The sequence below is a fragment of the Brugia malayi genome, assembly GCF_000002995.4.
Source record: "Brugia malayi strain FR3 genome assembly, contig: Bm_v4_Chr3_scaffold_001, whole genome shotgun sequence".
NCBI lineage: Eukaryota > Metazoa > Nematoda > Chromadorea > Rhabditida > Onchocercidae > Brugia > Brugia malayi.
Genome location: NW_025062477.1, coordinates 2,927,316 through 2,953,175, shown reverse-complemented (window position 1 = coordinate 2,953,175; position 25,860 = coordinate 2,927,316). Strand labels below are relative to the sequence as shown.

Here is a 25,860-nt window from a genome sequence, read left to right as displayed (position 1 = left end):
CATTTCGAATGCGTATTCATTCATACCAAAAAAAATTGCAACATTTCCGTCTGTTAATTATTACACTGCAAACGGAATTTTACAGGAAAAAATGTCAACTGATTCGGAAAGTCATTAGGATCTTGAGATATTAATTCCTCTATAAAATTTCTGGAAAACCCTGGATGTTTCAGTTTTGTCATGTTTATCATAAATATTATGCTAAATACATTACAAATTAGGATGATGTTTTTATCGATAGAAGCATTGGGACTCATACATCATAATGAGGAACATTATGAAGTATTAATTGATTTTTTGAATTATTACTGTTTTCGCCGAAGTGCCAGTGCATCAAAATGAACAACAAATTATTTGAAATGGTTTTCCACTTTCTATTTCCAAACTTTCTTTCCAAATGCTAAGAATTATTCTGTAGAATGAGGAGAGCTATTTTTTTTTTTTTTTTTTATATATAGTATTTGTTTAGCCTTATATATTATTGCCTCATTTAAAAAAATGTTAAATGTCATGTTGACAGTGTTGCATTATTTAAATTTAAAGGCAAAATATAATTTGTATAGGAAGCAGTTATTGCGTATTTCATGACATATTAATCTGTTTTAATATTTTCTTAAAATAGATTAATATGTGGCAAACAAATGAATAAACTAAGGTTCATAGGCCTTGAGATAGTCTGTATATATGCCAAACTGTTAAATTTGTCCTTGAAAAAAGTCGAGAAATTAAATTGAAAGGACCAAAAGTTTAGTTTATTGGAGTAAATGAAATTGAATGAATGCATATTTTGTGAATTGTAATTTGTGCTTAGCACTTATTATATAGCTGTGGCATGAGTGATATTGCTTAATGATTTCATGTAAACTTTTTAAAGGGAGCAAATGAAGATCACAGTGATTAGAAGCGAAGTAAATTTACAGATTACAGTTTGGAAGACGTGAAAGGTCGTCGATAGTCATCATGTAAACGTGGCGATGGAGGTCGATGATAAAAGCGATCGCTACGTTTTTCCTCATAAATGTAAGAGTCCATACGTTCTCGAGAATTTCCTGATCCAGTTGGTGCGGAATCTGGAACGACTTTAAGTATGATTTTAAAAATACCAAATAAATTGAAATTTATGTGGTTTCTTTTTCTTTCTTCGTTTGTTAAATTCATAGAAAATTCTCTTAATTCAATTGAGTTTTTTAAAATATTAATTGCAAATGAATTTTCGAGGTAATCTCAAATATACAACTTACTCTGCGGCATCACAGTTTCTTGTGGTGGTATAACAGGTTGTTGCTGTTGTTGTGTGTAGGCATTTGTAGCAACCGGAGAATTAATGTTACCTTTACTGGTAGCCTGATTACGTAGTCCAAACCAACCTGCGAACCAAATTCCAAGCGCACATATACAAGGTACCAAGCAACATAGGAATAATGCTATTAAGAACAGAATACTGAGGATTACTCGATGCCATTGGCTAAAATTAATAGAATTTTTTTTTTAGCTAATTTAAACTTTAAAAAAATTTTTTTTGAATGAAAACATTGCAAGCTATTTATTTGAAAAATTATAAATTCAATTTCTCTTTTTAAATGGAAAGACACTTTATTTATTGTAAGAAAATGAAGCAAAAATTTTGAAATGATTGCAAAAAAAAAAAAAAAAAAGGAAATATTTCATAAAATATTATTTCTTTATTTTTGAGTAATAAAAAAATTTAATAATTTATCTTTTCTATATCAAATAATTGACATTGACAGAATTCAAATTATTTATAAACATACAATCCATATCCGTAATAGCTATCGTAACTATAATCGTGCCAAAATTGTCGTTTATTACGGAAGTTTTCAACAATGAATGATGGTACTGTGCTTGTCAATGAATTTGTTACAGCAGAAATTGTTGTCATATTTGGTGACATTAGTCGTTCTGTAAAACTTTTTGAATGTGAAAATAATATACTAATTTAAATCTTCTAATATTTCAAAAATAATTTCAAAAAAAAAAATTGCTTATTATTAATATTACCTAATTGATTAATAACGTCATAATAACATATAAAATAATATCACTGCTTAATAACCTAAAAAAAAAAAAAGAAAAAACTATGATCAAATCAATCATCCCATTAAATTATTGATGCTTCAAAAGTTTTTTTTTTCTTTTCGAGAAAGGAATTGTACCGCAAACCAGTTTATTCAACTTTTAAAAAAAATTCAATAAATTTCAATAATAAATAAACATGATGAAAATTATTAAACATTAGAAGAAAAAAAAAAAGTAATATTTGGATAATTGTATTATTTCTGAAAATTTTGATTTCATAGAAATTACTCGTTTAATTTTTATTTATTATTTATTACATTTTTGTTATTTTTATTAGTTTTTCCATAAATGCTGGTAAATTTTTACGAATAATTTATGTAAAAAGATTAAAAATAAAGACAAAATAAATGCTAAAAAATGATTTAACTGCTGGAAATGAATGAAAGATTCGTTTAGATTTTCTTTTTTTTCATCTAAGATTTAATGACGTGATCTCAACCTATGGAACAAATAATTTTGAAAAATGTAAATTATTCTGAGAAAGAAATATTGATAACAAATAGTTAATAACTGCTAATTAAAAAAAATGATTGTTAAGAAGATGCTGATGAATTTGAATTTTCAAAAGGATTCATTTTAAATCTTGGGAAAAAAAATTCATTTAAACAGCTAAGAATCCTTTTCATATTTTTTTATATGAAGTTTATAATTTAATTTTAAGAATTGTTCAGTCGTTTAATGGAATAAAAATCTTCGTACTAATTGTAAAACTATAGGTTTACCTTATACGTGTTTAATAATCAATAAGTGATGTTTCAATTCTTGAAATTTTCAAAAATATATTGATTTTATTCAAGCACTATGAAAATTTTTCACAATTAAATTTGAGACTAATTTTTTGAAAAAACTTTTAGTAAATTTAAAATTAGATAATTTCTAATAAATAATGATTAATTATTAACAAATATAAATTGTATGAACTATAATATTTGTTAGAAAACGAAAGAGAAAAAGAGTTGAATGAAAAAATTTGTTAAATTTGATAGATAAATTTGACTTTGGTTTGACAATGCAAAAAGAATGAGCATTTTGACATTGTTCAAATTCTATGTGTATAATAAATATTGGTTGAATGTGAAGAACCAGTCTTTCACTGTATTCTATGCTAATTCTATACATTTGTATATAAAAGTATTATTTACATTTTAATAATTTATAATAATAAACAACAAAGGAAAAAAAAAAAGGAAGGAAGGAAAAAGAAAAAAAGTAAGTATTATGTTATTGTAAAAAATCGTGGCTTCTCATTGTATATGTTTCATGTTTTCAAAAATTTGTTGATTAAAATTTATACATATAAATATAAATATATATATGTATTTATGTATGCAAATAAATACTTGAAATTTTAATAATAGTATAACAAATGTGTAATCATAACAAAGTATATAATACTTTAGTTCACTTACCTTTAATACTTTATATTATATTATAAAAGTGAATATATTTATCGTGTGAATTTTACATTCAAAATTAAATTCCTATCTTTTATTTTTAGTATTTTTCTAATTTATTTATAAATGCTTAAAAATTTTCATTTCATTGTTGGAAAATTTTTGAAAATGTAAATGAAAAATAAGAAAAAGAAGAAAAAAAAAAAAAAAAAATAAAGCCCAAAACTATTGCAATTTTTTAATCTAATTTTTTTTTTTTTTATTGATTTAATTTTAGAAATAATGTTTGAAAATATGAATGTATTTTCTTTTTTTAAATCATTTTTTCTATCTTTCTATTCGTTGATATTTTGTATGCTACTAAATTTTCATCACTAATTTGATCTTTTCGGTAAAAATATAACAAAATATTACTATAGGTAATAGTACTTTGAGCTTTTTTTTTTTTTTTCAAAGTTATATTCTAAATTTATAGTATTTTGTAGTAAAAAAAAGTTTTGTTAGATAATATTCTATTGATATTATGTAACTATCAAATTAACGTAAATAAGCAAAATTAAATCGAATATCAGTTCAAAATATATAGTACGATTTAACTGTTTATTCTATTTTTTTTTTGTAGTTTGCAAATTTTAACACTTCAACTATTTATTAAAATTGGAAATTCATCTAAAGAAAGAAGTATTGGAAATTGATAAACTTTTTTTTTAAATGGTTCAATAGTATCATTCTTTCCTGCTTTTTTGATATATCAAAATGATGTAAATGAATGTAGTAGACAAGTAGTAAAATTTTTATGTTTCATTCAATAGCTTAAATTTTCATTTATAATTGAAATAGCGAAAGAATGAATTTTAATGGTGCAGAAATTGCGAAGAAATAATATTCAAAATATTTCTATCATTGTCAATTGCTTCGTCATATTGCTTTACAAGCAGAATTCCGCACATCTCGAAAACTTTATTTGTAGTCATAGTTTAAATAAAATGAATTATGAAAATAATAAATTCAACGGAAATGATTTATCATGATGCCTTTCACTTCACAAATAAACTTTAATAAAAGCAATTTATTTTCAGCTATGGCTTAGAACAATTATTCCTTGATATATGTACTACTTATTTCTTGAAAAAAAAAAAAAAAAAAAAAACAATAGCTGTTAAAGCAGCATGTAAGAATTGGTGTATAAGTGATAAGATATTGAACTTATTCAAAAGCATTCTTTAATTATAGTTCTCTTAATTAATTATGATAATTGTTGTGGCATATAAAAAGTAATTCAACAAAATGGTAGTGAAGTAACATTTAGGGAAGTATTTTAAGTTGGTAATGTATTAATGATATCAAAGCAATAGAAAATCCTTCTTTTAATCATAAAATATAATAATTACTGCTTTTTCTTAAAACAACTTTACCCACATCTAAAATCACGGAATGCACTATTCAAATTCAATTTATTTAATTACACGGCAATTTTGGACGCAATTCGTTTCATGGTTCGTTGCATGCAACTGTTGATTTCGTCATATTAATCTGAACTGCTGAATTTATTGAATAGTGTGTGAAATGGAGAGTATTGGAATATTAAGAAACAGCAAAATAGTTTGTTGTTAAGCATTAGACAGTTCAAGAAATATTGCTATATGCTGAGACAGAGGCAGTCTAGGGAAATGAAGGAAAAGAGAATATGTGATTAAGGATATTGCAGAGATTGATGGAAATGGTAAAAGATAATGCTGTGATAGAGTGAGAGAATGGTGAAATTGTTGCAGCTAGTAGTTGTAGCAGTGATTGAGAGCATTTAACTGATAGGATGGAAGAGATGGGGTAATTAATTATCTGTGCTATACAGTTTTTAGTTGATAAAGATATTAAAGTAGTAGCAATTTTCTGGACGACTAACTGATTTCCCAATATCAAATTTATAATGAGTAGGTGCTCAAGTAAGTAACTATGAGAGTAACACAATATGTCCGTTCATGCCGCCACGGTATTCCGGATGGTTTATTTACTGTTAACGTTGATTGGAGTAAATGTTTATTGTTTATTACTGTAACACTGGTTATAATCGTATACTTCGTTGCTTTTCGTTCATTATTGATAGCAACTTTTATGCGTTTATGAAATGTCAGATTATAGATTTTCAGGGTTGTGTGAGATAAAAGTAAGTGAAACTCGAAGAAGTTATGTATTTGTACAACTTAACATTGCAAGGTTCATCAGCAATCAACCAAGCAATTCATGGATCTTTCTGCGGTTTGCCAAAACAACAGGTATATTGCTGAAATTAAGCGGAAAAGCATGAACTTTATTAAATAGAAACAGCAGATATTGTAAATTAAGTGTGATGCTCCACTTATAATTTATTAATTCCACTTTTCTTAGAGGAGGATTTATTTAGAGTGGATTCACGTAGTTTATTACTTACTTAAATAAATGAAAAGAATGTTGATAAAAGAAGAAGAAATATATGAGGCTCCATTTATTATGCATAAACTTGAATGTGAATTACAAAAAAAAAAAATAAGCGAAATGGTTTTTTGAGCAGTCCGATTTGTTTATGTCTGCTTCATGTAGAATGATTAAAGCATTCTTATGTAACTAACTTAACTTACCAGGTTATGCTGATTAACTAAAGGAACTAACAATTATCAATCCGTCAAAAAACTGTAGGAGTTACTATTAAACAATTAATTTCGATTTGTTGATTTATAAATCACCTGGTTAAACAAAATGTTCATAGCTTGAGGTGTTTGAACGAATGGTTAAATTGTTTGTATTACAGGAAGTATGCATTGCGCGGGGCAATCTTCTTCAGTTATTGTTTTGTGATCCGAAAACAGGAAAAATTCATGTTTTATGCAGTCATAATGCCTTTGGTATTATAAGATCTTTGTTGGCTTTTCGTTTAACTGGAGGAAGCAAAGGTTTGTATTTTTTGATTATGATTTTTAAATATATAGGATTTGTTGGTGCTTAGTTTCGTCCTTTTTTTTACTAACTTAAAAAGTTCAAGACATATTTTTTTTTTTTTTTTTTTAAGTAAGGCAAGAAATTCTAAAAATGTACGCTCAAAAAATTTCTTATAGATTATATTGTTATTGGTTCGGATGCCGGACGTATTGTAATTCTGGAATATAATGCACAGAAAGTGTGTTTTGAAAGAGTTCACCAGGAAACATTCGGGAAAACTGGCTGTCGACGAATTGTTCCGGGACAGTTTCTTGCTGTTGATCCCAAAGGACGTGCAATCTTGATTGGTGAGTGTTTTGGAGTATCATATTTTAATTGGTTTGTTAATGTAATTAATTTTTATTTTGGCAAAGCTAATATATGTAACAATTTACTATTTCTATGAATAATTATCAGTTGTTTTGCTATGTTTTCAGGAACTTTCTAAATACAGTATTTATCTTTTTTTAAGTTTCTAATATTGAACGGTTGTAAATTAAGTGTTTGAGGTTAATTGAAAAGAGATTAAGGAGTATGAATTAACGACAAAAATCACGATCCTTTTCATTAATCTGAACTAATGTGCAGTTGTGTTGGGGATATATATATATAGTTAAACATTTTTTAAAATGATAAGTGTCGTATTGATTAGATTAGAAATGTCTCTTTATCATACTTAACTTCTGGCTTATGAGCTGATGTGAATCTGCTGAAAAAAGATTATAACTTAACTGTATACGAACGCAACTGTTAGTTATTAGATTATTTGTTTAACACGAAAACAGGGCACAACTTTTACTCTCATTTTGTTTAATTCTTAGAGAATTATGCACTAAATGGTTGTTGACATAAAATATTTCTAAGTAATTGATTTATCGCAGGTGCCGTAGAGCGTCAGAAATTGGTGTATATTATGAATCGGGATGCATCGGCTAATTTAACAATCAGTTCGCCGCTGGAAGCACACAAATCTCATTGCATCTGTTACAGTGTTGTTGGTGTGGATGTCGGATTCGAAAATCCTACTTTTGCATGTTTAGAAGTTGATTACGAGGTAAATAACGGCACATGGAAATATATCTCTGTTAACGAATATATTTACTTTTTTTGAACTTTAGCACATTAATAGAAATGAAATGTGATATGTGGACGCATTTTTGGCTTATTTTTGAGTAATGCAAATATTTCATAGCGTTTTTCAGAACATTACCAATCAATTTGATTAAAATTATTTATTTATTTATTTGTTATCTAAAATTTACTCGCTTTTGGTTAAGATTTGATAGTAGTATGTAATGAAATAATGATTTGAAGGAAGTTGATCACGATCCTACTGGACATCTGGCTACCAAAATTCCTCAGACATTAACGTTTTATGAATTGGATCTTGGTTTGAACCACGTAGTACGCAAATATGCTGAGCCATTGGTTGATAAGGGAAATATTCTGATTTCAGGCATGCTTGTTTCAAAATCCCTCCTAATCAAAATTTTTAGAAATAAATTCATAATAATTGGATTTTAGTTGGTATATATAAATTGGTTTGTTTTACAGTACCTGGTGGACAAGATGGGCCTAGTGGTGTTATTGTTTGTTGCGAAAATTATCTTGTTTATAAAAATTTGGGTGATCAACCAGATATCAAATGTCCAGTACCACGAAGAAGGGTTCGTTTACACAGACTTTTTCGTTTCGATTAGTCTATTTTTTCATTGTTGGAAACAATAACATTAGTGACTTATGGGAAACATTTGTTGTGGACTAATCTTAATTAATTAGCTTTGAGTTTTTCTCCTTTTTTAGAATGAATTGGATGATTGTGATCGCACTGTCATTATTGTATGTTCCGCAACACATAAGACAAAATTGATGTACTTCTTCTTGGTACAAACTGACCAGGGTGATATTTTTAAAGTTACACTGGAAAGTGAGCATGATATTGTGAGTTATTCGTTTTCAAAATTAAAAATTTGAACAATTTTGGTTCATACTCTGATAACACATAGTCTCCTTTATTCCTTGGTTATTGAAATAAATAATGGGTAAACTGCTTTTTTTTTGCTTCCTTAAGTGATTTTCTAAAAACTAGTACTTTTTTATTGATAATTTCTCTACCATTCTTTTTGTGCATAGAAGTTTCAGCGATGGCTGTAATGCTTAGCACTTCACCGTATTAAGTCAGTTTAATAGCCTTGAGCTTATCGGTTTTTAAATTCGATACTTATTTAGTCATAAAAACAATATACGTTCCACTGACACTCATTTGGGTAGGTTTCATGACCATCCATTTTCTTTTTTCTGTTATACACATTGAGCTAATGGAACATGAGACATCAAGTGAATTTTTTATTTGTTTATCTAATTTTTGAGTCTTAGGTTACCGAACTTAAAATCAAGTATTTCGACACGATACCAGTCTCGAATGCTATGTGTATTTTAAAAACAGGATTTTTGTTCACTGCAAGTGAATTCGGAAATCAGTATGTTCTTTGTAATTGCTTTAATGATTGTTTTTTTGATTAATGTTAAATCATTTAACCTACTAATATTAGCGAAGAACAAACTCTAGAACAAGCAGTAGTTTTGGTCCAACACTTTCATATACTTTTTTTTTATCATTAATATATTAGGTACTGTTCGAATTCTGAACATTGCTATTTTGTGTTTATACTCATTTGTTAGAAACAGGATATGCTTTTTGTCTAGTATTTAACTTGAATTATTTGATAATAGTTTTGCATTTCAGTCACTTATATCAGATAGCACATTTGGGTGATGAAGATGATGAACCTGAATTTTCATCTCGAATGCAGTTGGAAGAGGGTGAAACCTTCTTTTTCGCTCCTCGTGGGCTCACAAATTTGGCAATTGTTGACCAAATGGATAGCTTATCACCGCTTATTTCTTCCTACGTGAGTTCTAGAATTACCCTAGATAGATCATTCGCCACTTCCTTCATTTCTTATTTTTTAAGAGGAGTGATATGAAATTTCTTTAATGAGTTTTAGTTTTAAAGTACATTGTATGGTTAGTTTCTGAAATCATTTGATCCTGTTTTACAGATTGACGATTTGGCTAATGAAGATTCTCCTCAAATTTACACTTTAGTAGGACGCGGTGCACTTTCAGCAGTCAAAGTATTGCGCAATGGTTTGGAGGTAACGGAAATGGCTGTCTCTGAATTGCCTGGTAATCCGAATGCAGTTTGGACAGTAAAACGGAATATTGATGGTAAGTTTCATAGTTTATTAACTTGTAAGTGTATAGATAAATTTTAATTAGATTATAATACCTTGCTGCTTCAGTGGACTTCTGTTGATAGTTTCGTATATATACCTATAAATAATGATTTCGGAGGACATTATAATTTGTGAGTATGAGTTAATATCCGACAGAAAAGTTTGGAAAACTCGTTTTCATTCCGATTTTGCAGCAAAAGAAAGTGTTTATGAATAACGAACACTTAATTTTAGATAAATTTGATTCTCATATCGTTGTATCATTCGTTAATGCAACACTGGTATTATCTATTGGTGAAACTGTCGAAGAAGTTACGGATTCTGGCTTTCTTGGTACGACGCCGACACTTGGGTGTGCACTTATTGGCGACGATGCTTTGTTGCAGGTTAGTAGTGTTTCCTTCGCAGTTTTCTTGAGATTTTTTTTCCAAGGAAAGATGATTATTTGGCAAATAAAACTCAAAAAGTTTTGAATGGGCATAATTCTAGGTGTATCCGGACGGTATTCGACATATTAGGGCTGATCGGCGAGTTAATGAGTGGAAGGCACCTGGTAAACGTACAATTATGAAATGTGCGTTGAATCGAAGGCAAGTGGCAATCGCACTTGCCGGTGGTGAACTGGTGTATTTTGAACTGGACGTGGTAAGATGCTTCTTTCCTTATTTGTTTCATCATTTTGTATTTGTTTTATGACTTAGCATTGAGTAAGTTGTCTTTTTGCTTTTACTTTTTTTTTTTGCTCAATAACACTGATTTGCTAACTTTATTATCATCGTTTCAGACTGGTCAATTGAACGAATACACTGAACGACGTGAATTACCTGCTGATGTCCTGTGCATGAGCTTAAGTGAGATTCCTGAAGGCGAGTTACGGTCGCGTTTTCTTACTGTGGGTTTGGCTGATAAAACAGTACGAATTATATCCTTGGATCCACAGGATTGTCTTTCACCGCTCAGGTAATGCTTCTTTTAATTTGGACAAAAGTTGTAAACAGATGAATTTTGTTTCTGATTAAAGAAGCGCAATTTCCTTCCTGAGATTAAGGAGAAACTCCCAAAAATCTGACTTTTCAAATTCTTAGATCTTTCCAAAGTCAACGAAAGTTAATCTCTTTTAGTATGCAAGCATTACCATCAGAACCAGAATCAATTATTGTGCTCGAAATGTTTGGCACCGAGACGCAAAGTGCATCAACTGTTCATTTAAATATTGGTTTGCAGGTTCATTCATTTAAGATTTTCATTAATACATATAAAGCATGAATTTTTCTAAATCTGAAAATCCCACTGATTTTCAATTTTAATAGGTCAAAACACTATTTGATTACATCGTGGTAGTCAAATGGTGTTTTAATGTATTAAATTTAAAAATTGTGGACATTTTCTTACATTAATTGATTTTAACGAGTTGCCATAAATTTTGTTCCCTTTAATATTATTAAGTGCGATATTTTAGAATGGATGTTTGCTGCGAACCACTGTTGATCAAGTTACAGGTGAGTTAACGGATAACAGAACTCGCTATTTGGGAACAAAAAGTGTAAAGTTGTTCCGTGTAAGAATACAAAGTAAAGATGCGGTATGTCAAGCTTTCCATATTTAGTTTATTTTTATCTATTTTGATATAAATTCCTATCACTTTATTAGAAAAATATTCAAATTCAGCTTTAATTTAAGTTGTATACGAATACCTGAATTGTTAATTTTTATGGAACAGCAGAATGTAGTAAATGAAGCATCTGCAGTACTTAATGTTTCGAGTCACAAATCTCCATCAGCCAATGATTTGTTTCCTTGTTCAATGCTTTTCAACAGCATTTTCTAGCATGCTTTAGTTTAACTAATTTTCAAATTATTTTCAGATCATGGCTGCGTCATCTCGAGCTTGGCTTTTATACGATTACCAAAGCAGATTCCATCTAACTCCTCTTTCATATGCGGCTCTGGAATTTGCGGCCGGTTTTTCATCAGAACAATGTCCGGAAGGAATTGTAGCTATCGCAGAAAACACTTTAAGGTTTTAGTAACTTTTAAAGTTCATTTTCAATTCGTAGAATTTTTTCACAATGCTCGTTTTTTTTTAGAATTTAAAAGCTTTGATCCACTAGTTTTTACTTACTTGAGCACTTTTTAATGTTTAATTTACTTTTCTAAAAACTTTACCTTTTTCTCAGAATTTTGTCACTTGAAAAGTTGGGAGCCGTTTTTAACCACGTTGTACATCCACTGGACTATACGCCTCGGCGCATGGTAGTGCATAAAGCATCTGGAAATCTGATTATAATCGAAAATGACCATGCTGCTTTCACGGTAAAAGGGAAAATGGAACGTCGGAAACAGCTCGCAGATGTTTGTATTTCCTTCTCGAAAATTTTTCTGATAAAATGAGTTCGAACTTCTCTCAGGAACATATGTGATTCATCTTCTTTTTGCTTTTTGGGATGTCAAAAACCGTAATGAAGCAAAATTTATAATCTTGGTTAATTCTGTGGCAGCAATTTCAGGAATTAATGGAAGTAGCAAAGGAGGCGGAAGAAGCAGACCAACAAGCGGTAAAAGAAATGGCGGATGCAATTCGTACTGAAAAAGTTGATGAAAGAGTTTATGGATCACCAAAAAATCAAAAAGGTAGCATTCAGGAAGCAAAGTTCCGGGTTTACTTTTGTTATTATTCACATTGTCAGTTGATATTGCGATGCACCTTCCAATAGTGATTTAAATGCTTGCCGGCCATATAATTACGTTGAAATATAGATTGTAACACTTCTTAAACCTTTCCACTGTTAAGTACTTGAAGACGTATTTTTAGGTAAATGGGCTTCAACAGTTCGAATTATGCGCAGTAACGATGGTGAGACGCTTTCACATTTTCCATTCGCTGAAGATGAAGCTGCGTTTGCGTAAGTTTTGAAGTATTCTTTAAAAAATTGAAATATGCATAGTTATTTGAAGAAAATTTTGACAACTAATTGTTATCGAAATTTGAAACAAATATGAAACATATTTTATATTAGTTGGGAGAATGAAACGATGATCCAGCGATGTGGCTGAACATGTTGAATTTCAGAATAGCAATGGTACAGTTTCAAAACCAAAGCGACACACAGTTTGTATTAGTTGGTTGCGGTTGTGATTTGCAATTGAAGCCTAGAAAGGCAAATGGGGGATGCATTTATACTTTCCTGCTGGCAGCTAATGGTACCACACTTCAACTGTTGCACAGAACGCCAACCGATGAAGTTATTTTCTGTTTCTTTCTTTCCTTTTTTGAATTTAAAATATTTAGCTTCAAAGAAACAATAATTCAGAAAATAATTAGTTGAAGGCGTATTTCTTATGATGCATGAATAAATAAATTTCAGTCTTTTAATTTTCTGCTTAAACAGTAATTCATGGATGTTATTTTTTGCTTCTAATACTATAATAATAGTTTATGTAGTATCCTTGATATTCCTTAAGCTGTGCACATAAAATTTCATTTAGGTCGTAAATGCCATTCATGATTTCCGTGGAATGGCGTTAGCTGGTGTGGGGAAAAAAGTAAGGCTGTACGATCTCGGCAAGAGAAAATTGCTTGCTAAGTGTGAAAACAGGGTAAATCTTTATTTTTCTTTTGTTTATTTATGAGTTTTATTTATATGTGAAGCAATTTGTGCCGGGGTGCGAAGGATTTATTATGATTTCTAGTGATAATATTAACAGAGGAAGAGCGTTTGAAAATAAAATGCAAAGATTTCGTTTTTTTTTTTTTTTTTTTTTTTTAAATGATTACTGGAATTAGATAATAAAGTAGATATTGACTAAAATCGAAAGGATAGAGGAATCGACTAAAATAAAAACTTCTCTATAGTTTTATAAATTTATGCGGAGATAATATTTCAAAATTAGAATTTACTTTGAAATCACTAAAAATGCTATTGTAAAATAGACAAGTAATTCCTTAAAACAGTTTTTGAAATTACGATTGAGACAATAATAAATAATAGATTTGGAGCCGAATTTTTCCTGAGTTCAGATTTCTAAGTAATGTATTTCCCATGTTTGTTATTATGAATTCTGCAGTTTTTTCAAATCATTGTGAAAGTCTTATAAATGATACCTACTCCACTGTTTTCAAACACCATTCGTTTTTATATTCACTTAAATTCTTTTAGTTGTTCATCAAACAGTGAGCTGCATTACTTATATTAAAAAAATATTGTTAACTATCTTGTTAAAGAAAAAGTGATAGGATGACATGTCTGTTTATCTATATCTATCAATCTATATCTTTGTCTGTATATAATAAATATAAATCTGTATAAGCTGAGTAGTTATTGTCTAGATGCTTTCGATGTACTGGCTTTTTTAAATTACCGTATTTTTTGTTAACAGGCGAATAGGGTAGATTGAGCTTGGGATATAGAATACTGTTCCAAAGATCTTTTAAATCGATTCTTAAACTCCAGTTTTACCAAGGGACTTAAATTTTTTCTTTAAGTTTTTAATATTTTAATATATATATATCTTAAATTTTTAATATTTTTCTAAATATTTTGGAAGAAATTTTCAAGGTTTTTTGAGTCTTTATTAATAAGAGACTGTGAACAGTGAAATTGAATGGAATAAGATAAAGTGTAAAAGAAAATGATACTTGAGAATTGTGAAAGTTCATAATGTTGTTAAGTTCCTTGAACGAGATGTCATATACAAATTTCATTACTTCCATGAAAATTTAAGGATGTTTTTTTCGTCACAAAAAAGAAAAAAATGAAATTGAGTTTCTCACTGAAAAATGATGATATATTCACATTAAAAAGGAAAATTAGGAAGTGATTCTCTTCTAAAATGGTTAGCAAATAAATATGCAATGTATTTTCTGGAATACTGTTCAAAAAGATGGTTTGAAGTTTGTTGAGAAAAGTGCTATAAGATTTATTTCAGCAGAGAGAAGCTTAGGGCTATGAAGCAGTAAAATTTAAAGAAATTTTTTGTTCTTTCAAATTTTTCCAGTAATGAAATTCAACAAAGTACTAATGAAAGGAAATATTAATTACTTCTGTTTATTGAAAACAGCTATTTTTGATATAAGTGATTGCTTTCTTTGAATGCTTCATGTCTTTCCTTACTGTTATCCTTTTAATTTCAGGAAATATAATAATCTCATCCCAAGTTAAACATTTTTTATCATATTATTATCATGACATAATGCTTATAAAGCTTTCTTTTTGCAGCAGATACCTACACAAGTTGTTGATATTCGATCAATGGGACAACGTATTGTTGTAAGTGATTCACAGGAATCGGTGCATTTCATGCGTTATAAAAAACAGGTCATTTTGCTGGCATTTAATCAGAGTTTTGATGAAACTTGGAGATAATAATAGGTTGAACTGATTAATGAATCTTTTATTGAAGGATGGTCAGTTGTCGATATTCTGCGATGAAACATCTCCACGTTACGTAACTTGTGTATGCCTGCTGGATTATGACACAGTTGCGGTTGGAGATCGTTTTGGAAATGTTGCTGTGGTAAGTTTAATTAGCAACATTTCTTCGACACATTGCACCTTTGAACTGATTACAAATCATATCACATTGCTTGACTAAAGTTTAAAAACAAATAACAAGAAAGAAACCAATATATTTTTAGTACCATGACATCAAAAAAGTGAACTTTTAATAGACAATCTCTATGTGCCAATCTCTATGTTGTGTTTTTTTTTTCTCTTATCATTTATTGAAACTCTTTGCTCTGACTTTCTAGTAGTATTTGAAAACCTTCGGAATGTTAGAGAATTTAAATGAAAGCACATTATATAAGTCCTGTTAAATTCCTAAAGTTTTTGTTTGCTTTATGATCGAATAATTTGAGCAAAATATTAAAACACATTTAAACAGTTTGATAGTGCCAAAGGCAACGAAGTATCAATTGACAGTGAAAAGTGCAGTTTTTTTTTTTTTTGCTCTTTTTGATATATCCAGATTCTTCTGTTCATGATGATTTTTTTTCATATATATGTATTTTCCTTTCATTTGTCTATCATTGCCAGCCTTCTTCAGAAACGAACAACGAAGAGAAGCACCAGTAATTTGTTATACTTAGCAATAACTCTAGCTTAGTTATGAGAGCGAAAAGTCATGCTAAATTGGCTTCTTTGTTTTGATAGGCTGATCAAATGGTGAGAAGATTCAGTATAATGTTGACTAGTTGGACAATTAATGTAAGGTAGATGTTGTTGATGATAAAAATCAGGGAATAGCTCGAATTAAATAACTTAGAATTCGAAACTTATATATTAAGCATTTATTATTTCTGAAAGTTTGTTTGAATTATTAGGCTGTCAAAGTATTGAGGTGATTTTAAATTAAAGTGGCTAATTTTTATCAACTATAAAGAACTATCTACTTTAGCAGAGCGGTAGAATGCAGATTAAAGGACCTGTATGAATGGTACTTAAGAAATCAGACATTTAATTGGACAATTTCTAATTTTTAATCCACAAATGTTCATATGCAGTAGTTTTTTCACAGCAGTATATAAGTAAGATTTGAAATTGGTGAAAAAGTATTCTTAAAAAGTGGAAGATAAAAATAAAATTTCGAAACAATTATAACAGTTAATATAAAAATTGTTCTTACGATTAAATTAGTAGTCAAATGGTACATTAATAAAGTAATACAAAAGTAGACTATGCTAAGTTTATTTTTTTAAAGTAAGCATTGCGTTTAAGTTAGGTAATGGATAGCTTCTATAATATTTGGATTGATAGTGTTATTCGCTTCTAGAATTTTAGGAATAATTGAAAAATTTAGAGTGAATTCAAAGTCTCCATTTTTAAATCACGATTCCTGCTACCTGATTTTTTTTTTTTTAATATCTTTAAAATTTCAATTTCTATTCTTCTTAGCTGCATTTCAATTTCCATTGTAAATTCTGAATTTTCAGACTGTTAAATCCTCACATTTCAGTTGCGACTACCTAAAGGTGTAACCGAAGAGGTGCAAGAAGATCCGACTGGTGTACGTGCGCTATGGGATCGAGGAAATCTGAATGGAGCTTCGCAAAAGGTATGCTTTTTTCAGTTGGAATACCCTGTTTCTAAATAAAATTTCTTGCCATGCATAGATTTGACATTAATTGTTTCTTCCTCATTGCTTATCTTCCCCAAAATCTTTTACTTATTCATTTATTTACTTGTCTACAAATTTTTAAAATTATTTGGTTACTTATTTGATGTACTATTAGTAGCAGTAGAATAAGATTCCAACGTTTGTTCGTTTTGGCGAAATATTGTTGCTGACGGAACTTTCATTGCGTTGATGTATTCTCATTTATCTCGTTGCTAGCCTAGTCTATTAATTAAGCAAATTTCAAAAATTTAATTTTTTATTAAATAAGTAGGTCAGTAACCAAATAAAAGTCTGGGAATTTTCTGTTTATTTTGCAGTTGGAAGCCATAGCTCACCTCTATATTGGCGATGCGATAACATCAATGCAGAAAACATCCCTAGTACCAGGTGCAAATGACTGCCTTTCCTATACAACGATTTCAGGAATTATTGGAATTTTGGTGCCATTCATGTCCAGAGATGTAAGCTATAAGTTTTCCTTGCTTTGTCTTATTAATTTCGTTGCTGGGAATTTTAATTTCATTTATTTACTAATTTATTTAAATTTCTGTTGGCTTGTGAACTTGTTTGCCAATTGGTTTTAGTGTGGTTACTTATTTGATTGCTATCGCTTCAACTTTCTTTTTTTTTTACGTTGCCTTCATTATCTTTTAACCACGAAATTTCTTCTCAACTACTTCTGAAGAAGTTTCAAATTCCTATAAGAACAAAAAGAATCACACTTTTTTTGTTCTTATAGGGATTTGAATTTTTCTGAAGATTCTGAAGAATCATACTTTTTTGTTCTTATAGGAATTTGAATTTTTCCAAAATCTTGAAATGCATATGAGAGTGGAATATCCGCCGCTTTGTGGTCGTGATCATCTTGCGTATCGTTCCTACTATTTCCCTGTTAAGGTATTTGTACTGAATTGAATCAATTGATAATCAAAAAAAAAAAAAAAAATCGGCTGTTGAAGCTGTTTTTATGCTTTATTCTTCAGAGTCCAAGTTGCAACATTTTTCTGAATATATAGTGAATATATTGAAACAATTGATATCTAAACAGTGTGTTTTTGTAAATTTTAGTCAGTTATTGATGGTGATCTCTGCGAACAGTACTCGCTAATGCCATTGGATAAGCAGAAATCAGTTGGTGAAGAACTGGGAAGGAAGCCAACTGAGGTTATTGTTGTATTTTTAATTGAGAGTTTTATTTGAAGAATTATGATAACTTCTTTGGAAGTCAAAATGTTTAACAGTAATGTCTTAAAGGTTGAAAATTGTTTGACTATGTCAGTTGAATTTTGAGGATAGATTTTCGAGTATTGCATGAAATTTTATTTCATTTCCAATTTTAAACAATCCATTTTTTTTAAATCAGAACACACGCTAAATACAACTTTTAATTTTCTGACTCAAAATAATTGTGAAAAATTGTCCGTAGCAGATTAAATGTGGATGTCCCTAACTAATTTTGATTGTTCTTCAGATTCATAAAAAACTGGAAGATATCCGAACTCGTTATGCGTTTTAAGCTCTCGCAGTGGACAGCGTTTGGTTCCATTAGTTGCTGCTATTGCCAAATGATGCTTGATGAATTCAGAATGATCTCGATGCAGATATTTTATTTTATATCTTAGACTGTTGATTTTTTTCTATTATCACAATACATTGGAAATTTGATTTGTAACATAATATCAGAAATCTTCAAATTTTGAAATTAAAGACCAAAAAGTTGTAACTTTTTTTGCTCCTTATGAAAACAGCGATTTAAGATTAGAATAACAGCTTAAACCAGTGGTTTAAAATTAACTGTTAATAGCGGTCAGTCAATGATACAGTTGGTGATTCTGATCTTATTTACTTTGATAAAACTTACTTTTTTTATTTTTGGGATTGGTTATGACAATGAGAAAATTTTAATTTTTCATTCTTTTTCATTCTTACATCTTTCAATTGATGATATAGGTTCTCCCCACCAGAATCACTATTTTGAATTTTTTATGACTACAAACTTTTTTCATTAGTCCAGAGTATTTTATCTTCTGAAACAAATAAAATTTTGAATATAGTGATGGATGAGAGCGTAATTATTTAAAAAACAATGACATGGACAGGGCTATGAATACTTAATATTCTGATTGTAACAAGCAAATATGATTCACGAATCTTCCCAAAAGTTATAAAGATATCTTAATGATATATCTTAAATGTTGTAGTGGTTTCTACAACCTTAATATCAGGGAATGTCAATTATAGAATGCTCAGCAAAAGCAATCTGGGAAGTGAATTTTCCATATGATGAAAATTGCCATATGACAATTGATTAGATTTATATTTCTTTTTCGAGATTTGAATTATAATTGATCCCCATATGAATGTTACTGTTAATTGTCAAAGTTGAATTGAATTTTGGTTTTATTTTCATCTATTTTTGTCTCTGTGAACTTATATAATTAAGATATATCAGTTCTGTTGTTATTCCATTTTGTTGCTGTTACTACGCATAATTCGTACTTATATGCAAAGTCTTAATTTCAGGTGTTGAGATTTGGTGTCAAAAAAAAAAAAAAAAAAAAAAAAAAGGATATAAGTTTTCGATTTTAATTTATTAATTTAGTAGTTCCAAGAATTTTAGCTCTCGCATAATCATCGATTAATAGTAATATTCTTCAGATAAATTCGGAATAATTTTACAAAGATGCATGTAAACAGTTTACACTCACTTACTGATGATAATTAGATTATTGGTTGGTTTAGAAGTTGAATACTTTAGTCACTTACTAGTTTATGGATGTTAGTATGACGAAGTATCAATAAAAATAATCATTGACACTAATTCCTGATTTTCGTTTTCTTTGGGAGGCTTTTTGAGTTAGAACAATTACGTATACAATTATGTACGTGTACATACACGTTTGATTGTTAAATTTGCATAAAAAGAAAAACTATTTTCAATTTCATGCTGAAATTAAAAAGAATGCTGCAAAGAACATAACTGACACTTTCTCCAAATCTCATATCTGTTCACTTATTTTCCGTCAATGAAATAGTTCTCTCAAAACCGATCAATAAATATCGATTGACAGATTTCGAATTTCTTTAGGATTAAAGCTTATTTGGATTGCTTAAAGCAAATTTAAGCGGGTGGGGTATATTGTAGAAAAGATTAAATATTAGGAAAGAACATAAAACAAACTAGAATTCCCTATAAGCAACGAATTTTGTATTTATGAATCTTACCTCAAACTGAATGATGTTTGTATTCCAAGAATTGAGATCAGTAAAGGCAAAAAGAAATTTTATCAGTTTAAAAAATTTTCTAAACCCAGTACTGGTGATCTTGCTTTGATCACTCACCATGATTTTCTTTTTTTGATGTATGAACTTCTTCTAGTTTAAAGATATCTTGAACTGATATTGAATTGAATTTTTAATTAAATTAAACTGATAATTCAGCTATTATTAATAATGTGAATACGCTGTATTAAATAGAATTTAAATAAGGAATGAAATTAAATGAATATATTACTGAATAAAAAGAAAGTCTCATTTTCATGCTTTTGCTTGCTAATTCTTTTGAGAAGCAAATAATTTCATTTCCATGTGTGTTTCATATTTCAAATAAAAAAATTTTTTTTCTATCAAAATAATTATCAGAGAAAACGCCGAAAATTGAGCAATATTTTCGGGAAAAAAAAAATTTCTCACCAAATACAATAAGAAGGTAAGAATATTTGAAAATTAAAAAAATGTGTTTGGTGAGGGAAAAATTTGTATAAGCTGAGAAATTATTGTCAGAATATTTCCTTTTTTTATTCCAGAAATTATTTTTGATTTTGAATAATAAGTAATAATAGCAATAATAATAATAATAATAATAATAGTAACAATAATAATAATAAACAGTAACAATAATAATCATCTTAATATTCTGAAGTCATCAAATCTTCTATAATCATCTTAATTTTATAAATTCATCTATTCTTTTCAATTTTGTTTTCATCCTTTGTTATCACTCCAAAATTTTTTCCTGACATTAAATTTTATTCTTATCATCTCATGTTTGTCCATTATATTTATCATCAAGCACAATTCTTTCGTTAAATATTAAGTATTTTCTATTTAACTTTTCTTGCATGTGACAATAATTTGATGGAACTTCAAATATTTTTAAAAATTTCTATTCCTTTTTAAAAATGAAATCCAATCTAACTGAAATAATTTTCAGCCATTCTTTTTCTTCTCTTTTGTGCTTTTTAACTTACAAATTAGTAGCTATTTTATCGAAGTTCTATGAATGAATTTGTTTAAATTCTTAGTTTTTTCTGCTTAAATTTAAATAATTTCTTTATTTTAATTTAAATAAGCTGTTTTCTTTTTTCATACAAACTTCGTTTTTCTCATTAAAATTTTGCAAGATAAATTGCGGTATATTTAGGTAAATTTATAAATGTTTGAAAGTTTAGTTCTACTGGATAATATCAATGATAATAATTGCAACATTCAAGTTTTCATTTCCTTTTCAAACAAATCACTTCTTATCAATTCTCCATTATCTTCTCTAACACAACAACGCCAACCAATATAACAACAAAATTCAATATAACATGCGCTAAACCATAGAACCTGTCTGGCGCATTTGTACTAACTAAAATGGCACTTCTTATCTTTTAAGTTTGCTCTTTATAATTCTCGTTGTATCTATTAGTGATAACATATTCTACTGTTACATTTATGTTCAGAAATAAGCTTTTTTTATAAAAGATAAAGTTTAATTATTCTATGAATAGTTTTGATTTTAAATCAATTAAGTTCAGTGGATGGCAAAGTTAGAAATACTTCGTTAATACTCTAACTTTTTTTTTTTTTTCTCAATTGTTATTTCAATTTTTTATACAAACAAATCAACTAATAGGTAGAATAATCAATTTTAATACTTTTTAATAAAATAGGCCTAGGACACAACTTACTTACTGTGCTTTCCAATTACAGTTCAAATACTTTAATTGCATTTAGAGTAGCAAATCTGCCTACAGCAATAAATTTTAAAATTTCACAATTGTCAATAATTTAATATCAGAATGCTAAGATGGCAGTAGAGAAGAAGCTAGTAATTGCTAATGCACTGGAACCTTTTAGATTTTTCTAGAAATCCTTCTGTGCAAAACTTTCTAGCTTGTTTTCATGTCTCTTTCATGTATTGGAATCAAATTAGAAAGAAATCAAAAGATAATAGAATCAAAGAATCCCAATTATCATTTTAAATTGAACATGAAAGTATTTTCAAAAAAAAAAAAAAAAAAAAAAACGACATTTGTTGACTAAAATTTCAACTTCAGTGTTTTTTATAAACAATAATTGTATCAATTTTTTCTAAAAAATAGCTTTTTAAGAAAGGAAATTGAAAATTAAACTGGCAAAATTATTTAATAAATTAGAATTCTTTTTCTATTGTAATCGAATAAGCAATCCGAATATTTCGTCTTATAATCTATTGATAACAATAATAATTATTATCACTGATTCGTTGTTCATTTGGCATTATGTGTACAATTTTTATAGTATTAAAAAATGAAATTATTCATAAGATTAACTTATCAGAACTTTTGAATTTGAGATGAAAAAGAAAGTGCGATCCGGTGAAACAGTTAACAATATTATCAGCAGTGATAGCATGATAAGTTTAGATACTACGATCGGTTGTCTCTCTTTGCTTGTTAGTTCCTTTTTTTTTTCCTCTTTCGTATTTTTTTAAAATTTTTATTTTCTTTATATTTTATTAAACTAATTATATTATTTTATTTTTTACAAGACAAATTGTTTTGGTTAAATTCTATTCGTTCCATTCATAAAAATATGTAAATACATTCAAAATGTTTAATAATTGTTATTTATCATTTTTTCCTTTATCAATTCTGACAAAAAAAAAAAAAAAAATTATCAGTTTCTTTATGAAATATTTGATTTAATCAGATATATCACTTTTATATTATAAGTTATTTCAACAATATATCTGATAAACATTTCTTCATTGTTATATAACAATTAAAATTTATTTATATTTTCAAGTAACTTATATATTTTCACATAACTTAATAATATCAAATCTGTTGGATAATATTATTTATAGAATAGCATCAAATTGATTGTGATAATTGGATTGTTATCAACATTAGCTGTTTCAACATTAATTATCATGTATTTTCGACCAGCTATACTAGCCATAATAATTCCAATAACAGTAATCTCAACGACTCTTTATGGCATTTTACGACGAAAACATTTTTATCTTTGGCCTATGATCGGTATTTCGGTGAGTTACTGCTATCTTAGAAACTATAAGCAGAAATAATAATCTGAGTGAAAAAAAAAAGAAATCATGATAATTATTTCAAAAAAAAATAATCATAGATCAAGAGTCATACTGATAATATAATTTTAATTATCTATTTATTCCAATTATATAACTTTTATTTATCTTATTTGTTTACTTATTCATTAATTTATGTGATTTTTTTTTTTCATTTGCTTGCTTATTTGTCATATTGAAAACAAAAACCCAATTTTTTTCTAACAATTTATTTAATCTATATTACGAAAACGATGAAATTTTCATATTTAAAATAATATTTATTTTAAAGTTGAAGAAAAATTAAAGCAAACATTGAAATTTGTAAAAAAATTAAGTAAGTAATTAGTGTAAAATTTCTATAATAATTCTTTCTAAATTTTTCTTTTTTTTTTTTTTGAATTAGTTTTTATTTATTTCTGCAATATTTTAAAATTAAGCATTTTCTGTACTATCTGATAGATATTTTCAAATAATTGAAAAAATATTTTTATTATGATAATAAGACGATAAGAAAGTTTGTTCATAAAAAAAGTAATAATGATCAATGATGAAAGTAATGACAGCTGAAAGAAATAATTTTAATGAATTTCGAACAATTTATTAAGTTCTCCATTTCCAATTATATTTTTATTTTTAATCATAATGGAAATGAAAATGATTATTTCGGACAATGTACCAAATGAGCAGCAAATTGCGCCTATTAGACATACCTTTAGGCTAATTTGCTCTATGAAACTGCAAATTATAATATTTCATGATCAGTTATAACATATGATAAGAATCAATGACGAGCATTGATAATGATAACGATAAGATATATCAACCGGTTTCTTAATTACACTTTCACTTATATCAGTTCCGTTTATTCCTGAAATTAGAACCATTGCATTTGATCATTTATTAATACAATTTTTTTTTTTTTTTTTATCTGAAATATTCAAAATATATTTTTTTAAGAGTGAAAATTAGTTTATTTTTTTTTGAATCTTGATTGAAATTATTGATTTCTTACTAGAAATTCAATTAATGATGAATCAATTAGCAGACGAATAATTAAATTAAATAGTTTAACAAATGTTTTTAGCTTAGTATGCGTACCATTCTGAGAATTGATTTAATATATTTATTAATTGTATTAAATGATATGTATTCTCATTGCGATATCGCAGAAAATTGAGAATATCGCAAAGCAATTGCGTTATGATCGATTAATATTACGACAATAAATGAGAGACAATCAATCCCAGTGATAATTATGATATAAAATACAATTTCAGTTGATTTCTTATCAAATCATATTAAAACCATGTCAACTATATTAAATTAATTAATGCACTGTTGTTGGTTGATTCAAAATTCACTTAAATTTAAAGTAATTTCATCTTATAATATATTTGCAGTGGTTTCATTTAATTCTTACGCTGTATTTCGATCTTTTCTTCATATATTTCTTCATTTTCAAACCAAATTATATTATTATGGTTTTAAATTGGATATTTGACAGTAAGTTTTTTTGATTGAAAACCTTTTTTTTTTTTCAAAAAAAAAAAAAAAAGAATAAGAATAAGAAAGAAAAACTTCTGAGTGTTTGTGATGAAAATTTATTTAATAATATCTGAAATACCTAAATAATTCTAATTCATTTAGGAAAAAGTAATTCAAATATCCTTTTACCAATTATTTGTTGAGTATTTGTGAAATAATGCAAGTTAGGTTAAAGGTCAAAAGAAAGATGTGAACATGAAAAACATTCAACTATTAAATATTTCTTCGCATTGCCAATTTTCGGCTTGTCATCATAGCCTTTAATTATTAAATAATAAGGCTTAATTTTGCTACCATTTGCTAATTACTCATTGTTTTCAGTTTTTTTTTTTTTTTTTTTTTTTTGATTTTTAATCTAACTTACGTTATTCTACAAATACCTAATAAACAAAGTAAGGTTATTGTTTCACGTACGTCTTAAAGGTTTAGCATTATCAACAATCGTCTTTTAAATTATAAAATTACAAAAATTTCGAATTAGTCGATCAGTCGATAAAATGTTTGATGTTGATTTTATGGTTTAAGAGCAAGAAAAAGAATTCAAATGCCATGCACTTTTTTTTTTTTTTTATTAACTTAATAAGTTAATAGGAGTACTTAGCCAATCACAGCAAACTTACCTGAACTTAACTTTATAGTCTATGATCGGGAAAATTCCATCTGATCATTTAATTTCTTTTTATTTTGGAAAGTAGAAGTGAAATTGAAAAATATCATATTTTTTTATTTAACATCAGCTCACTGATCAGCTGCATTCTACATTTGTAATAATAATAAGTTATGAAAGTAATACTGATCTTAGAATTTCTAAATTTTCAGAAAGTTAATAACAGAATTTTTAAAGCTAAAAATACTTCGTTTTAAAAAATATTATTTTAATTAGAATAAATCATAAATGAATGAAATCATAAAATTAGAATGATAAATTTAAGATTTATTTGCAGCACTTCATACGAAAAAAACAATATCGTATTTTGTGCAATGTATAGTAATAATCATTTTAACGACAGCGTTTGGATCATTTAATTTATGGCAATTAAATGTTTTAATGATTTTCAAACGATTTCTAAGACGTCAAACAAACAGCGATCAATCATCACAAATTATTTCTATTACAATTGCACCAGATGAAAAGATATTGAAGTATTGAAATTTTTAAATTGAAAAATTGAAATTTTAA

General features: G+C 27.8%; 2 protein-coding genes across 2 annotated transcripts; one reads left to right on the top strand and one right to left on the bottom strand.

Annotated features, from left to right (window-relative positions):
* Positions 1-921: 921 nt before the first annotated feature.
* Positions 922-1,912, bottom strand: Bm9022 (Uncharacterized protein; the record flags this gene model as incomplete). The annotated part of the gene is made up of 3 exons (XM_001895310.1): positions 922-1,070; positions 1,242-1,465; positions 1,773-1,912. 3 exons carry the CDS (start codon positions 1,910-1,912, stop codon positions 922-924), a joined length of 513 nt encoding a protein of 170 aa, XP_001895345.1.
* A 3,765-nt stretch (positions 1,913-5,677) lies between these two features.
* Positions 5,678-18,314, top strand: Bma-teg-4 (splicing factor 3B subunit 3, putative; the record flags this gene model as incomplete). The annotated part of the gene is made up of 28 exons (XM_043079833.1): positions 5,678-5,764; positions 6,277-6,418; positions 6,581-6,751; positions 7,325-7,497; positions 7,758-7,899; positions 7,998-8,110; positions 8,247-8,384; positions 8,820-8,923; positions 9,190-9,355; positions 9,506-9,674; positions 9,917-10,068; positions 10,172-10,327; positions 10,467-10,642; positions 10,804-10,906; positions 11,142-11,264; positions 11,548-11,702; positions 11,860-12,034; positions 12,190-12,313; positions 12,495-12,585; positions 12,753-12,924; positions 13,169-13,279; positions 14,899-14,997; positions 15,083-15,196; positions 16,637-16,735; positions 17,116-17,259; positions 17,591-17,695; positions 17,867-17,962; positions 18,270-18,314. The coding sequence occupies 28 exons, from the start codon at positions 5,678-5,680 to the stop codon at positions 18,312-18,314; spliced, it is 3,645 nt and encodes a 1,214-aa protein (XP_042935767.1).
* Between the last annotated feature and the right edge of the window lie 7,546 nt (positions 18,315-25,860).